Source organism: Odontesthes bonariensis, chromosome 7, assembly GCF_027942865.1.
Source record: "Odontesthes bonariensis isolate fOdoBon6 chromosome 7, fOdoBon6.hap1, whole genome shotgun sequence".
Classification (NCBI taxonomy): domain Eukaryota; kingdom Metazoa; phylum Chordata; class Actinopteri; order Atheriniformes; family Atherinopsidae; genus Odontesthes; species Odontesthes bonariensis.
In genome coordinates, this window is record NC_134512.1 from 40,373,238 (window position 1) to 40,388,463 (window position 15,226).

At 46.6% G+C, this 15,226-nt stretch overlaps 1 protein-coding gene across 1 annotated transcript in view; it reads left to right on the forward strand.

The window, feature by feature from the left end:
- The first annotated feature begins 2,271 nt into the window (after positions 1–2,271).
- The window catches only part of gpia (glucose-6-phosphate isomerase a), a 30,618-nt gene continuing 17,663 nt past the window's right edge, over positions 2,272–15,226 (forward strand). The window contains exons 1-12 of the mRNA XM_075470818.1: positions 2,272–2,501; positions 5,343–5,433; positions 7,348–7,416; positions 7,648–7,767; positions 7,846–7,929; positions 8,796–8,942; positions 9,024–9,095; positions 9,190–9,234; positions 9,466–9,519; positions 9,629–9,689; positions 10,138–10,181; positions 11,736–11,888. Of these exons, the coding sequence (XP_075326933.1) occupies positions 2,383–2,501; positions 5,343–5,433; positions 7,348–7,416; positions 7,648–7,767; positions 7,846–7,929; positions 8,796–8,942; positions 9,024–9,095; positions 9,190–9,234; positions 9,466–9,519; positions 9,629–9,689; positions 10,138–10,181; positions 11,736–11,888 (1,059 nt within the window). The 5' untranslated portion in view covers positions 2,272–2,382. The remainder of the gene's footprint in view (positions 2,502–5,342; positions 5,434–7,347; positions 7,417–7,647; positions 7,768–7,845; positions 7,930–8,795; positions 8,943–9,023; positions 9,096–9,189; positions 9,235–9,465; positions 9,520–9,628; positions 9,690–10,137; positions 10,182–11,735; positions 11,889–15,226) is intronic.

Genomic DNA, 15,226 nt, shown 5'->3' on the forward strand with positions numbered 1-15,226 from the left:
TGTTTTGGGGTTTTTTCTGGAAAAGTTAAGGGCAATAAAAGAAAAGGGCTTCCAACAAAGGCCGTGTGTGTTACCGGCCAGTGGCGGCTCCTGACATTTTTTTTAGGTACTGCAATTTCCCCCCGTTATGTCCATAAGTACCATAAAAGTCCACAGGACTGAGGTATATTTGTCGAGGTAGCAAGACCATTTCTCTAACTTGTTTGTGCCTATAAATTCAGATATCAGATATCAATTTAAGGCAATATTTCTTTTGTCCACCAGATGGCAGCACTGAACTAGTTAAAAGTGTCAAACTAAGGAAGTTACATTGTGAAACCCTCAAAGCAAAACATTTGCCAGTTGATAATTTAACAATCAGTTAATATTACACCTTAAAGGTGGGGTCTGTGATGTTTTCTGGAGCATTTTTTATCTGAAAACCTCCTCACGACCCCATTGCACCCACTAAAATAGAATGTTTGGAAAAAAACTAAATCTTTTAGTCCATTGTAGAGGGTGTAGCAAGAGGAAATGTCTGACCAATAGAAGTAACCCTCATCATTACTTCTATTGGATTCTGACACGCCCATCAACCGTCAGCCCCCCTCACCCCTCCCCCCTCCAAGATCTTAGACCCCACCTTTAACCATTATTTATTTATTTTCCTCATATTGTTCCAGGATTCTATGAGATAAGTAAACACATAAGCTCTTAATGATAAGATTCATTCAATTTTTATTCTAAAGAAAGTAATTAAAATGACAGCATATAAATCCAAGCCAAGTGTTTATTGAAGTTTTGGAAAATAGGACTTAGAAAAGCATAACCAAAGTGCAGCTCAATTATGTGAGATTTCTCTCTGTTTTAAATATAATACTGCACCATTAACAATGAATGTGGCATTATACATTCTGCTATCATTGTCAACATTATATAAAAGATTTAAATCATTACAAGTCAATGATTGAGCACAAAAGGGTAAGTTATTTAGCTACATCAAATACTACCTGGATAAATAGCAGGGTTGGTGGAGCCCTGGGTTTCATCTTTGCCTCGCAAGGCGAGCCCGAAAATCCCGCAAAATTCTTCCAAACTTCCTTCTCCGCATCAGTACGACGCCTAAAGGGAACTTCTGTCAGAAACACTACCGTGTTGTTGCACTCCACACTCGCCATCTTCTTCATAGAATGATCATGGTCCCGCGCAGCAGACGTATGACGAAAGCACGTCGTTTGTGCGAGCACATGAACCCGAATAGAAGATGTGTTGGGAGCAGGATTTTTGAAAAAAACTGACGTACCATTCATGTCAATGGGAGCTTCCTGGTGCAAATTCGACCCTGACAGAAATCGCCCCAAATGGGCGTGGCAACACCAGACCTTAATCTGATTGGACGATGACATATACAACCAGTTTGCCTGCAGTAGATCAGTCCCGCTTTAGCAACTAGATTAAAAAAACAAAAAAAACTGTGTTTGGTAGTGCGTCGCACAAATCGCCGCTATGGAGGAACAGCTAGTGATGGGTCATGCGCACAAGCATCGGCTCTGAGAGCCGGCTCGCATCAAGTCAGAGCCGACTCCAAGTTTTTCTCCATTCGCTGCTCAGGTTTCCCTCTCAGTGCTCAGTCCCAGCTCTGGTTACGACAGAGCTTTGTTATGATTGGCCAGCATGCAGTATTCATGTGAGAATTAAGGAGTTTGGTTCTGTTCTGTGGATTTGTTTGAAATTTTTTGGTTCATTTGTCCAATAAAAAAGTTTAATTGAGGACATTATTAATGTTAGCTTGAGTTTGGTTCTGTTCTGTGGATGTGTTTGAAGTTTATTGTTAAAAAGTTTAATTGAAATAAACAAATGTAAAAGTGGTTTTGTCACAGAATAAATGCAAAGAATTAGGCAATTATAAGGTCTCTCATAAAAACACTGAAAGCAAAAGGGTTTTCAACACATAAACCATGATTTCTTTTTTCAAAGTTAAGGTAAAATATAGGCTACAGAAGATCCTAAATAAAGAGCCGTTCGGGAGTCGAAAGCCGGCTCTCGGAAAAGAGCCGAACTTCCCACCACTAGGAACCGCCGCTGTTACCGGCACTAAAAACCCCCCATACAGCTTTATTTTTTGGCACGAACAACCCCTCATACCCATATTTAATCACGCTGCCTTGGAAGCGCGGCTGTGATTGGACACGCTGTGGAGCAGCCAATCACACGCCAGCCCTGGCAGTGGGGCGGAACTAAGCGGCTCCATCTGCGCTCTGATTGGTTGCGGCCCTGAGCCCTCCGCAGCTCGGGGTGTATCCGGGCTCTCAAAGTCCAGCAGCGGCCGCAGACAGCAGATCCTCACCGGGGGGCAGCAGGCAGATTCTCCAGCACCGAGCACCGTCAGCACCGCAGAACACCATGGCTCTGACCGCAGACCCGAACTATAAGAAGCTGGAGCAGTGGTACCGGGCCCACGGCGGCAGCCTGAACATGAGGAGAATGTTCGATGGCGACAAGGAGCGATTCAGCAAGTTCAGGTGGGTGCGCGCGCGCGCAGGTGCGCGAGGAGATGGATAGATAAATCCTTTATTCATCCCAATTTGGGAAATTGTTTTGGTGCAGCAGCATACAGTTAAAGATATGAAAACAATTAAAGTAAAAACAAGCAAATAGAATAGAATAACATAAAATAAAGATGGAGGAGGAAGTGGGCGTGATGCCGCCGGAGGTCCGGTTCTGTGCCTGGCCTCCGTCACACGGCCCAGATCCGAACTGATCCGAACCGATCCGAACCCGGGACGGTCCGTCCAATCACTGCTGATTGATCCCGGTACTTCCGGGTATCGATCCTCCTCCTTTTTCCTCTCCGTCCGTCACAAGGTCATTTCTGCTCGTTGTTCCTCTCACGCACACAGGCGCGTGGCAGCGGCTGCCCCCCCTCCGGTCCTCACCTGCGTGCGGAACCCCTCCTCCTCCCCGGCCCCGGCGGGTCGGACCGGGGCGGCGGGCCCGCTGTCACCGCCGCTAAAGGACCCGAGCTACCGTTAGCATGTGTGCTAATGTCACCGGCTTCCATTATCGGACAGAAACTTCTGATTTAAACTAATGAATTAAACTTCTGAATTAAACTTCTGATTTAAACTAATGAATTAAACTTCTGACACGTTAACAGGTGTGTTACTGTCACCGTTACACGTGACGTCAGAACAGCTTATATTGGTCCTATTTTATCTCCCCACGGCTCATTAATCTAAGTTGGGGGGAGAAAGCTAATATAATATTATTATTATAATAATAATAATATAACCTGTGAGCGGTGCTGACCCCCTGTGGGACCCCCCCCAGGGTCTGGGCCCTGAACACGGACCGTGGGGCGGGTCCGCCGCGGTGACCGCTGAGCAGGCGGCTACGTGCGCAGCTGTGCGTGCTGAGCCTCGGGAGCCTGATGATGAGGCAAGCGCACATGGACGCTTTTCTCTGCTGTTATTTATTAATAAATTAATTTAATCTTAAATAAATCTTTAAAAGCACTTTGAGTTACCTTGTGTACGAATTGTGCTCTATAAATAAAATTGCCTAAACACAAAAAGGTACAAAAGGATGCCACATGTAGCTTACAAAATGCTATGTCAATGTACATTAGAAGTTATTTAATTTAGCATATAGCTCATAACAATTGCAAACACAAACTAGACCAGGTTGCCTTTGGGTGAATTTAGCTGCATGACATGAAGCCTCAGTTCTAATTCCAATAAATCGGATCTGATCTTACTGCTTTTCATACTGTTAACCTGCAACAATGAACTGGATTTTATCAAATTTAAGGGTTTGGACATTGTAGAAATGCGCTGAAGCCCTAATAAGGGATGATCCATGGCAGCAGCGAGCACCACATCTGCTGACCTCCCTGACAACAACAACAAGAGAAATTAATAAATTCATTATCACAGCTGCAAAGTCATGCTGAAAAAAACTTACTTATTAAAGCTGCAGTCTGCAGGATTTGTTGTTGTCATACGTAAAGTCCTACTTTTTGGCATTCTAAGAGTTTACATGATCTATCAGAACGCTTGAAGTTGAAAACGGTGACCTCCGTAGTCGCAAAATGCAAGAAATGCTTATTTTTTAACCGAAAAATAAAAAGTTATTCAACTTCCTGTCCCGCCCCATCAAAACACATGAGAACTCGTGCACGTAGACGTGCACACCAGATGCGCCCACACGACTCCTCATTCATCAACTCACCTGTCATTTGCGATCATGGAAGACACAGTAAGTAGACTAGCCCGTAATGAAGTTCAATAGTCCAGATAAATAAGCGTGGGGACGAGCCTACCTTGTATCGCGCGTGCACAATCGGTGATTGACAGGCAGCAGAGCCCAGCTCGTAACCTGATTGGTTACCTTTTACCGGTCCGGTCTGCAATTTTGTAAACAAACCTGCTGGCTTTGGAGGGACCTAGCGGGACATATAGGGGACCTAGAGAACTCATTTTTTTTTGTATTGGGGTATTTAATGTACTACTTTCAGAATCCCCGGACAGTTCCAGGCATTATGCTTGAAAAAGAGTTGCAGACTGCAGCTTTAAAGAGCAGTCAGCTAATGCCTCACTATGCCAAAAATGTTGTAATTTAATCAATTTACCGGAGAAAATACGTCAGAAATACCACAAATGTATTAAATGTATTATTACTATAGGCCTATATAGTATTTTGGTAATGTTTTAAAACCTAACAATCAAAACAACTTTACATTATGTCACCTGACAATAAAAAGTTAACAGACTTTAGTGAAATGATCACGTTAATTACCTCACGTTAGCCTCCGTTACCATGGTTTCAGTTCCTAAATCCATGAATGAATAAAACAGAGGCCCGAGGAACAGCCTGAGACACCGAACGTGTTTTCCCAACACGAAAGGAAACTGACTGTAGCGTTAAAACGACAGAAATCAGATGAAAGAGCTTCTGAAAGCGGACCAGCAGCCCCAGAGGGTCCGGCCGGTTTGGATCCCTCCTGCATGGGAACACTCAGCTGGTCCCAGCTGCTCTGTTCAGGCTCCAAACTTCCATCTTTCTGCATCTTTCAGTAAAAACTCTGAAGTAATCCAGCTGAACTCTGTCTGTGGGCCGGTCGCTCTGCTCTAATAAAATCCTGATTCCAGAACCACAGAATCAGCGTTAAAGCAGCTCAAAGACGGCGTGTTTGTGGCTTAAATCTTAAATCAGTTTTTAATAAAACCTGAAACCTTTTTAAACTGGTCAGCAGATTAAATCAATGAACCGATCAGACGGCCGATCGACGTATTGATGAGGCTCCTGAATGTGTTCTGTTGTCATCGTGTGGTTGTAAATAAAGTTATTTTGTCTGTCCACAGCACGACTCTGCAGACGGACGACGGAGAGATCCTGGTGGACTTCTCCAAGAACCTGATCAACCAGGACGTGATGGACATGCTGCTCGCCATGGTGAGCGTTTACCTTTCAGGCGTCAGACCGTCCTGCCGCGGGGGGGCACCACAGGGCGGGGGGGCGCCACAGGGCGGCGGGGGGGGGCGGCGGCGGGGGCGCAGACACGCTCCGGCGTCCCTTATCTGGAGCTGAGTTGAAGGTTGCGACACCGGCGCCTTCGTGCTGAACGTGTCGACACGCTCAGCCGCAGGAATCTGGTTTCATCACTCGGTGGGGGGGGGGTTAAGATTGCGGATGGCATGTGTGCAGAAGAATTTTGACCTGAAGTAAATGTGCCAGTATAAGTGTGCTGTACATCTCATACAGAGACAGTTCAGCATGCTTTATGTAAACACATTATAACACAAAGAGGAGAGCATAAATACATGAGGACAGGAAAATAAATGTGCAACTTTGACAATGGTATGAAACTTTCATAACTTACGCGTTTAGTCTGTCTGCAGTTGTTAGCCGTTTCTTCGCTTTATTGATCACAGCTGTATTACCATTTCTGGTGATGACACTTTTAAAATCCTCATACAGCTCCATCAGCATTATTTGTTCAGCTGCCGAAAAAATAACAGCTCTTGTCTTGCTCTCCTCGCTCTTAGCCAGGCTACGGAAGCCTCGCTCTTAGCCAGGCTACGGAAGCCTCGCTCTTAGCCAGGCTACGGAAGCCTCGCACTTAGCCAGGCTACGGAAGCCTCGCACTTAGCCAGGCTACGGAAGCCTCGCTCTTAGCCAGGCTACGGAAGCCTCGCTCTTAGCCAGGCTACGGAAGCCTCGCTCTTAGCCAGGCTACGGAAGCCTCGCACTTAGCCAGGCTACGGAAGCCTCGCACTTAGCCAGGCTACGGAAGCCTCGCTCTTAGCCAGGCTACGGAAGCCTCGCTCTTAGCCAGGCTACGGAAGCCTCGCACTTAGCCAGGCTACGGAAGCCTCGCTCTTAGCCAGGCTACGGAAGCCTCGCTCTTAGCCAGGCTACGGAAGCCTCGCACTTAGCCAGGCTACGGAAGCCTCGCTCTTAGCCAGGCTACGGAAGCCTCGCTCTTAGCCAGGCTACGGAAGCCTCGCTCTTAGCCAGGCTACGGAAGCCTCGCTCTTAGCCAGGCTACGGAAGCCTCGCACTTAGCCAGGCTACGGAAGCCTCGCACTTAGCCAGGCTACGGAAGCCTCGCACTTAGCCAGGCTACGGAAGCCTCGCACTTAGCCAGGCTACGGAAGCCTCGCACTTAGCCAGGCTACGGAAGCCTCGCTCTTAGCCAGGCTACGGAAGCCTCGCTCTTAGCCAGGCTACGGAAGCCTCGCACTTAGCCAGGCTACGGAAGCCTCGCACTTAGCCAGGCTACGGAAGCCTCGCTCTTAGCCAGGCTACGGAAGCCTCGCACTTAGCCAGGCTACGGAAGCCTCGCACTTAGCCAGGCTACGGAAGCCTCGCACTTAGCCAGGCTACGGAAGCCTCGCACTTAGCCAGGCTACGGAAGCCTCGCACTTAGCCAGGCTACGGAAGCCTCGCACATAGCCAGGCTACGGAAGCCTCGCACATAGCCAGGCTACGGAAGCCTCGCACATAGCCAGGCTACGGAAGCCTCGCACATAGCCAGGCTACGGAAGCCTCGCACTTAGCCAGGCTACGGAAGCCTCGCACATAGCCAGGCTACGGAAGCCTCGCACATAGCCAGGCTACGGAAGCCTCGCACATAGCCAGGCTACGGAAGCCTCGCACATAGCCAGGCTACGGAAGCCTTGCACTTAGCCAGGCTACGGAAGCCTCGTTGAGATGCAGCTAAAATGTCTTCGTGGAACGACTTGAGGCTTAATTGGGAGATGGTGTTAGTTCAAGCGAGGCTTTCCGGCTACAGCCTGGCTTTCTTTAGCTACTCTCGTGGAATACCCCCCTGGTGTGTTTAAACCTGCGTCTGTTTGTGTTCAGGCCAAGTCGAGGCGGGTGGAGGAGGCCCGAGAGCAGATGTTCTCCGGAGAGAAGATCAACTTCACCGAGGTAAGAACCTGAGCCCCCACCGTGTGACATCATCACCTTATCTTATCAGAGGGAGTCGGATCATTTCCACACAGCTTTATCTGTGCAGAACAAAGAGCTCAGATATGATTCTGAAGCTGAGAGTTTAGAAAAGAACACGTTCTAAAGGTGTGTGTGTGCGTGCGTGCGTGCGTGCGTGCGTGCGTGCGCGTGCGTGCGTGCGTGCGTGTGTGTGTGTGCACGTGTCTGCAGGGTCGGGCCGTGCTCCACGTCGCTCTGCGTAACCGCTCCAACACGCCGATCATCGTCGACGGCAAAGATGTGATGCCTGAGGTCAACCGGGTGCTGGACAAGATGAAGGCCTTCTGCCAGGTGTGTGCACGTGTGTGTGTGTGTGTGTGTGTGTGTGTGTGTGTGTGTTACACGCTCTGATGTGTGTGTTGTTTACAGAAAGTCCGCAGCGGCGAGTGGAAAGGCTTCAGCGGGAAGAGCATCACTGACGTGGTGAACGTTGGCATCGGAGGCTCCGACCTGGTGAGGGGGCGTGCACGCTCACATGCACTCACACGTGCATGCACGCTCACATGCACACACACATGCGTTAAGTTAAAGCAGGAAATCAGAAAGAAGAAAAACGTTAGCGTTAGCTAAGCCCGGCTCTACCTGAATAACCGCTCACACTTCCTGTGTGGTCGCCGGGACGGATTTACAGGAAGTAAACATGGCGCCACCACGGCGAGTGTCTCACACGTGTCAGTGAGAGAAACTGTTGATGAGAAACATCAAATAAGCCCCTCCCCCCACCAGTCGCACACTTATTGCAGCACGCCATCACGTCACAAACAAACGCAGCAGGCGGCCATGATTACCAGGCGTGGTTAACGGTTTCCAGCCGCTCAAAGGCGAGCAGCTCAGATACAAACGCTAAAGCTAATGGCTATGACCTAAAGCTAACGGCTACGACCTAAAGCTAATGGCTACGACCAAAAGCTAATGGCTACGACCTAAAGCTAATGAATACGACCTAAAGCTAATGGCTACGACCGAAAGCTAACGGCTGCGACCTAAAGCTAACGGCTACGACTTAAAGCTAACGGCTACAACCTTACGACCTTAAGCTAACAGCTACAACCTTACGATCTAAAGCTAACGGCTACGATCTAAAGCTAACGGCTACGACCTAAAGCTAACATTTACGACCAGATGAGGCAGGGGCCGGTGGATCGGACCATCCGGCCGGTCCTGAAGGGAAAGCAGAATAAACCGGACCGGAACCGTTCCAAACACACGTCAGACGTCTGTGGTCAGAGCAGCAGGATCAGTCACCTGACCCACAGAAACAGGAAGTGCCGCCGCTGTCTGCTGTCATGTGACTGTGTGTTATGTCATGGTGCATTCAGGGACCTCTGATGGTGACCGAGGCCCTGAAGCCGTACTCGGCCGGCGGCCCGAGCGTCTGGTTCGTCTCCAACATCGACGGGACTCACCTGGCCAAGACCCTGGCTAAGCTCAACCCAGAGACCACGCTCTTCATCGTGGCCTCCAAGGTCTGCACGTGCACGCTCACATGCACAGTTTTTCCTTGTTTCCACCCCTGAGCTGACTGTGTTCTGTCCGACCCGTTTCAGACCTTCACCACCCAGGAGACCATCACCAACGCCGAGTCGGCCAGAGACTGGCTCCTGCAGACGGCCGGCGACGTGAGCTTTAGCTAACTCTGACGCTTTGGGCCGAATTAGCGTCTGCGCTCAAGCTAACTCGCTAAGCTAACTCGTGTTTTCTTCTCGTCCTCAGAAATCTGCTGTCGCCAAACACTTCGTGGCTCTGTCCACCAACGCAGTAAGTGACCCCTGGCCTCGCCGCTACACCTGCTGGTCCCGTACCAGCTACTTTAGAAAATGAAAATCAGAACGGCTCGTTAAAACGAAGGGGAACTAAATAAATCCCAGGGTTGTGTTTTACACTTTGAAAAAATGTCTGCTCCCAGGAGCAGGGAGGAGCACTGGGCCCACTGAACATTACTGATCAGGAGTTATCAGATTATTGATCTGCTCTGTTCCTCCTCCTCAGGCCAAAGTGAAAGACTTCGGCATCGACACGGCGAACATGTTCGAGTTCTGGGACGTAAGTCCACCTTCAGTTCCTGTTTCACATTAAAATAAATGTTTATTTCTTTACTTTCTGCCCATGCTCTGATTGGTGGACTGACTGTGAGGTCATGTTTGCTCCTCAGTGGGTCGGAGGTCGTTACTCGCTGTGGTCGGCCATCGGTCTGTCCATCGCTCTGCACGTAGGTGAGTCGCCTCCTCGTTCCGCGGGAAGATGTTTCACCGTGAAACAGGAAAACAGGAAGTGGTTAAAGGTGACACGCGGAACACGTTTAACCTCGTTTAACATGTTCCGGAACACACGGAACACGTTTAACCTCGTTTAACATGTTCCGGAACACGTTTAACCTCGTTTAACATGTTCCGGAACACACGGAACACGTTTAACCTCGTTTAACATGTTCCGGAACACGTTTAACACGTTCCGGAACACGCGGAACACGTTTAACCTTTTTTTAACATGTTCTGGAACACGTTTAACCTCGTTTAACATGTTCCGGAACACGTTTAACCTCGTTTAACATGTTCCGGAACACGTTTAACCTCGTTTAACATGTTCCGTGTTTCAGGTTCTGAGTTCTTCGTGTTCTCCAGTTTCAGAACCTGAACAGACTTCTGTGTGTTTGTGTTTCAGGATTCGAGAACTTCGAGCAGCTGCTTGCTGGAGCTCACTGGATGGTAGGAACATGTTTCTAACTTCCTGTTTCCACCTCAGAACAGATGTGTGTCAGACGTGTTACAGGAACCTTTCAGAACATTTGACCTCCAACGATTAAACCGGCAACGATTTAAAATGCAGCCGATAAAAGCAGAATCCTGCTGACCACCTGTCTGTCGGAGCCAATCACAGCTGTGACATCTGAGCTCCACAGGAGCAGAGACCCGAGCGTGGAGACCAGGGATGGGAATTGATCAAATTTTTACGATTCCAATTCCATTTTCAATTCTGCTTACCGATTCGGTTCAGCAAATGGTGCTAACATGATAGGCAGTGTTTGTTAGTTAGTTAGTTACCTGCAGTGTTAGCCGAGGACATGCTAACGCTGCTAACGTTGCTGGGTTCAGATTCACCGACGTTAATCATTCATTCATAGTTATTGCATGTTGGTAGTATTTCCTCCCTTTGGTGAAATATTCACTTTGCAAGTTGCCCTGTTGTCGTCTTTTTTAGGGATGTGGAACCAAACTTTCGAGCGTTTGTACCGCTTGGGCGCCATGTTTACTGTTGGCTGCTGGCTGCGCTGGACTCGCCACGCAACGCTGCGTGGTGACGTCATTCGCGCCCACTGGAACCGATAAGGGAATCGTTTGCAAAATCGCCAAACGATTCCAAGGAATTGAAACACTGGGAACCGGTTCTCAACAAGAACCGGTTTTCGATTCCCATCCCTAGTGGAGATGTTCTGGTCCTTTAAACGCTCACACCTCAGCTCCACCATAAGAACATTTCTACTCGTTCACCGTTCAATTATTGAAGGAAGTTCCTGTTTTTCGTGTTCTCAGAAACTCTTTTTGGTTCCTCTTCAGAGCAGGAACTTTCCCAACTTGATGGTTTAACGGTTTAATGAGGCAAGCCGTCATGTTGAAACCGGACTGAACTCTGGTGAAACTCAGCTGGGGTCACACGTTCAGCCATTTTCTGTAAAAACTTTATCCGACGCACGGAGCGATGGGGCTCAGATTACCGGGTCTCCATGGCAACATTTATTCTGTTCATTGATGTCAGACCATATTTTAAAGGTTTATTTAGAAAAATAAATGTTTATGTAGATTTAGTTCCCATCTGTCTGTCTGGTTGCTGATTGGCTGTCTGGTTGCTGATTGGCTGTCTGGTTGCTGATTGGCTGGCTGTCTGGTTGCTGATTGGCTGTCTGGTTGCTGATTGGCTGTCTGTCTGGTTGCTGATTGGCTGTCTGTCTGGTTGCTGATTGGCCGTCTGTCTGGTTGCTGATTGGCTGTCTGTCTGGTTGCTGATTGGCTGTCTGTCTGGTTGCTGATTGGCCGTCTGTCTGGTTGCTGATTGGCCGTCTGTCTGGTTGCTGATTGGCTGTCTGTCTGGTTGCTGATTGGCCGTCTGTCTGGTTGCTGATTGGCCGTCTGTCTGGTTGCTGATTGGCTGTCTGTCTGGTTGCTGATTGGCCGTCTGTCTGGTTGCTGATTGGCTCAGGGGTAAACAACACACACGTTTCCTCACAAACATTAAACAGACTCCGCCTCCTCTCTCGTCTCCAGGACAACCATTTCCGCAGCGCCCCGCTGGATCAGAACGTCCCCGTCCTGCTGGCCGTTCTGGGCGTCTGGTACATCAACTTCTTCCAGGCAGAGACGCACGCCATGCTGCCCTACGACCAGTACATGCACCGCTTCGCCGCGTACTTCCAGCAGGTTGGTGGCGTGCACCTTTAGGCCGCTCAGAGGTCAGCGGACTCTGAGCTGAGCTCTGATTGGGTGAGACCCGTCCATCCTCTGAACCCGTGCTAAACCTGAACATGTGTGTCATACGACTCCAGACAAACATGGTTACGTGTTTTAAAAGTGACTTCCTGTAAACAGACCACCTGACTTCTTCTGTCCTCACAACAAACATGGCCGCCGTTAGCAGGCGTGTCGCTGCAGCTGGTTCAGTCTGAGCTGCGGCCGCCATCTTGAGTAAAACACTCTGTGTGAGTAGGGGTGTGCAAAATAATCGTCATGACGATGCATCGCGATTCTAATTTTATTTATGGCTTTTTATGCCTTTAATGATTGGACAGTTGGATATTGCTAGTTCATCACTTGTTCATTTGTTTTTTGAGTGGACACATGCAATTGATGCATTTCGCTGCAAGGGATGTTTGCAATATTTATTTAATTTTTTTATAGTTTTATAAAGCCTGTGCACTTTTTTGTGATGAGTGTGTCAGTAATATTTGTTTTAATGGCAATACCTCCAAAAGTTGTTCCAATAAATACAGTTATGAATTGATTTGCTTTGAGTTATGTATCAATTGAAGACACTATCCAGATCACACAGCCAGCCACTGGTAATGGCTGTCTTTTTTTTAAAGTATGTTCAGTGAAAATATCGCAATGCATCCTGATAGTATCGCATCGTGGCATGTGAATCGTGATTCGATTCGAATTGTGACTTCTTTGCCAATACCCGCCCCTAGTGTGTGTGTGTGTGTGTGTGCGTGTGTGTGTGTGTGTGTGTGTAACACCTCGGTGTGTGTGTGTGTGTGTGTGTGTGTGTGTAACACCTCGGTGTGTGTGTGTGTGTGTGTGTGTGTGTGTAACACCTTGGTGTGTGTGTGTGTGTGTGTGTGTAACACCTTGGTGTGTGTGTGTGTGTAACACCTCGGTGTGTGTGTGTGTGTGTGTGTAACACCTCGGTGTGTGTGTGTGTGTAACACCTCGGTGTGTGTGTGTGTAACACCTTGGTGTGTGTGTGTGTGTGTGTGTGTAACACCTCGGTGTGTGTGTGTGTGTGTGTGTAACACCTTGGTGTGTGTGTGTGTGTGTGTGTGTAACACCTCGGTGTGTGTGTGTAACACCTTGGTGTGTGTGTGTGTGTGTGTGTGTGTGTAACACCTTGGTGTGTGTGTGTGTAACACCTTGGTGTGTGTGTGTGTGTGTGTGTGTAACACCTTGGTGTGTGTGTGTGTGTGTGTGTAACACCTTGGTGTGTGTGTGTGTGTGTGTGTGTGTGTAACACCTTGGTGTGTGTGTGTGTGTAACACCTTGGTGTGTGTTTGTGTGTGTGTGTAACACCTTGGTGTGTGTGTGTGTGTGTTGGTGCATGTGTTTTAGCAGGACATTTTGTCAGAATACACACCACACTAGCAGGACATTTTGAATTAACAGGACAGGAGCAGTGTCCTGCTAATTTTGACAAAATTCTAAAAATGTAGAAAGGTTCCTATTGGTCCATTAACCCTAAAAATGCAAAAAAAAAAACTTGTCCTTTTCATTCACATAAACTTGATTTTGTGTATAATCTGTGTATCGCCACAGCGCCCCCTATGGCAGGTTGTGTAATAGCAGGACCTCATGAATATTCACACAGCGTCTTCTTCTGATTGGTTGTCTGCCGTAAGGTCCTGCTAATTATTACACTGTTCTTCTAATTCACTTGTTGCTATTTACACTGGGGTGAGTTGGCATTATGATTGCTCTCAATGCTATAAAACTGAAGATTTTGTAAAGGTTAGTTGGGCGACTAAACCCAACCTTTTGATCAAACTTGAAATGTATACAACACCTAAAAACATGCACAAATGAAAATACATTTTGATCAAATATTGTTATTTTGAAACATTATGAATAATAAATATCTGTGATAAGTGCACGGATGACAAGAAATTTAACCCTTAAATGAGCCATTTTTTCACCAAACTATTTGTGTGCTCCACTGTTTCCATTTTGTTGATTATGTCCTCGAGAGAATGAAAAGAACATATTCAAGGCCAGATTAAATAGAAGAGGTCACATTTTTTTAAATTCTTAATACAGTAATCTATTTGTTCTGTATGCAAGACAAGTCTATCTTATTAAATGTAATAAATAATTGTTGAACATGGATGTACATGACCAGTATTTTGATGAAGGACTTCTAAACTGTCACAAAAAATAAAATTGATCAATTATATTCTTATAGCCACAATACAGCAGATAATTTGTTTATGTATCACCTTTTTGTCAATCGAGACTATCACAGTATCATGGAAAGATTGATAAAAACCAACAGGATTTTGGTATGAAGTGAAAAAACACAACACTTCCATTATTTCAAGCTAAGCATGTTTCTGCATAGCTATCAAAATTCTCAAAGTTTTATCTGCTCACTCCATTGACTCCATTGACTGTGATCTGATTGTTCTAGCAGAGCATGAAAATTAAAAGCTAAGACAGCAGTGGAGGTCATTTTTATCCACAATGTTGACCATGAGTGCAGGGCTTGTGGATAAATGGAGGCAAATGTTTTGGGCTTCATCCAGCAAGTGAACAGCGGGGTGAAGGAGCCAGTCCACTTCATGATAAGTCTATATATATATATATATATATATATATATATATATATACATATATATATATATATATATGGATACAGGTCGTTTAGGCCATTGGCGTTTAGGCCGCAGTCGTTTAGGCCAGGCTACCTGAGCAGCTGAAATCTTTATTACATCACTTTGTACATTCGTTATTATAAGATATAAGTCAGCTCTACTGGTCTGTCTGGGTAGCCTACATATCTATGGTAAATTATTTAATAACCAACTTTAGTGTGGAAACAGTTTTTTTATTCAATAAATGGTGATTTATAAATTCATAAAATTGTGGAAATAATCATCCGCATTGCCACATTCATTGGACAATAATGCTGTGATTATTTAGAAGCCCGTTAGATTCGCGCGGCTTGTGAGAATTAAAATAGTGATTTATAAGATAAGCATCGAATTGTCATCGTAAGCATCCGCATTGCCACATTCGTTGGACAATAATGCAGTAATTAAATAATATATTTCCACAATTTTATGAATTTATAAATCACCAAATAGATAGAGAGATAGACAGGTAGATATCTATCTATGTATAGATAGATATATAAGAGAGAGAGAGCGAGAGAGAGAGAGAGAGACTTTGAGGCCAACTCCAAGCCAATTGCTCAAGACTCCATCAAATATTCAAATTCAATTAAAAAATGTTGATGTAACTCAGTTAAATTAAGGAATTGTTGTAAATTG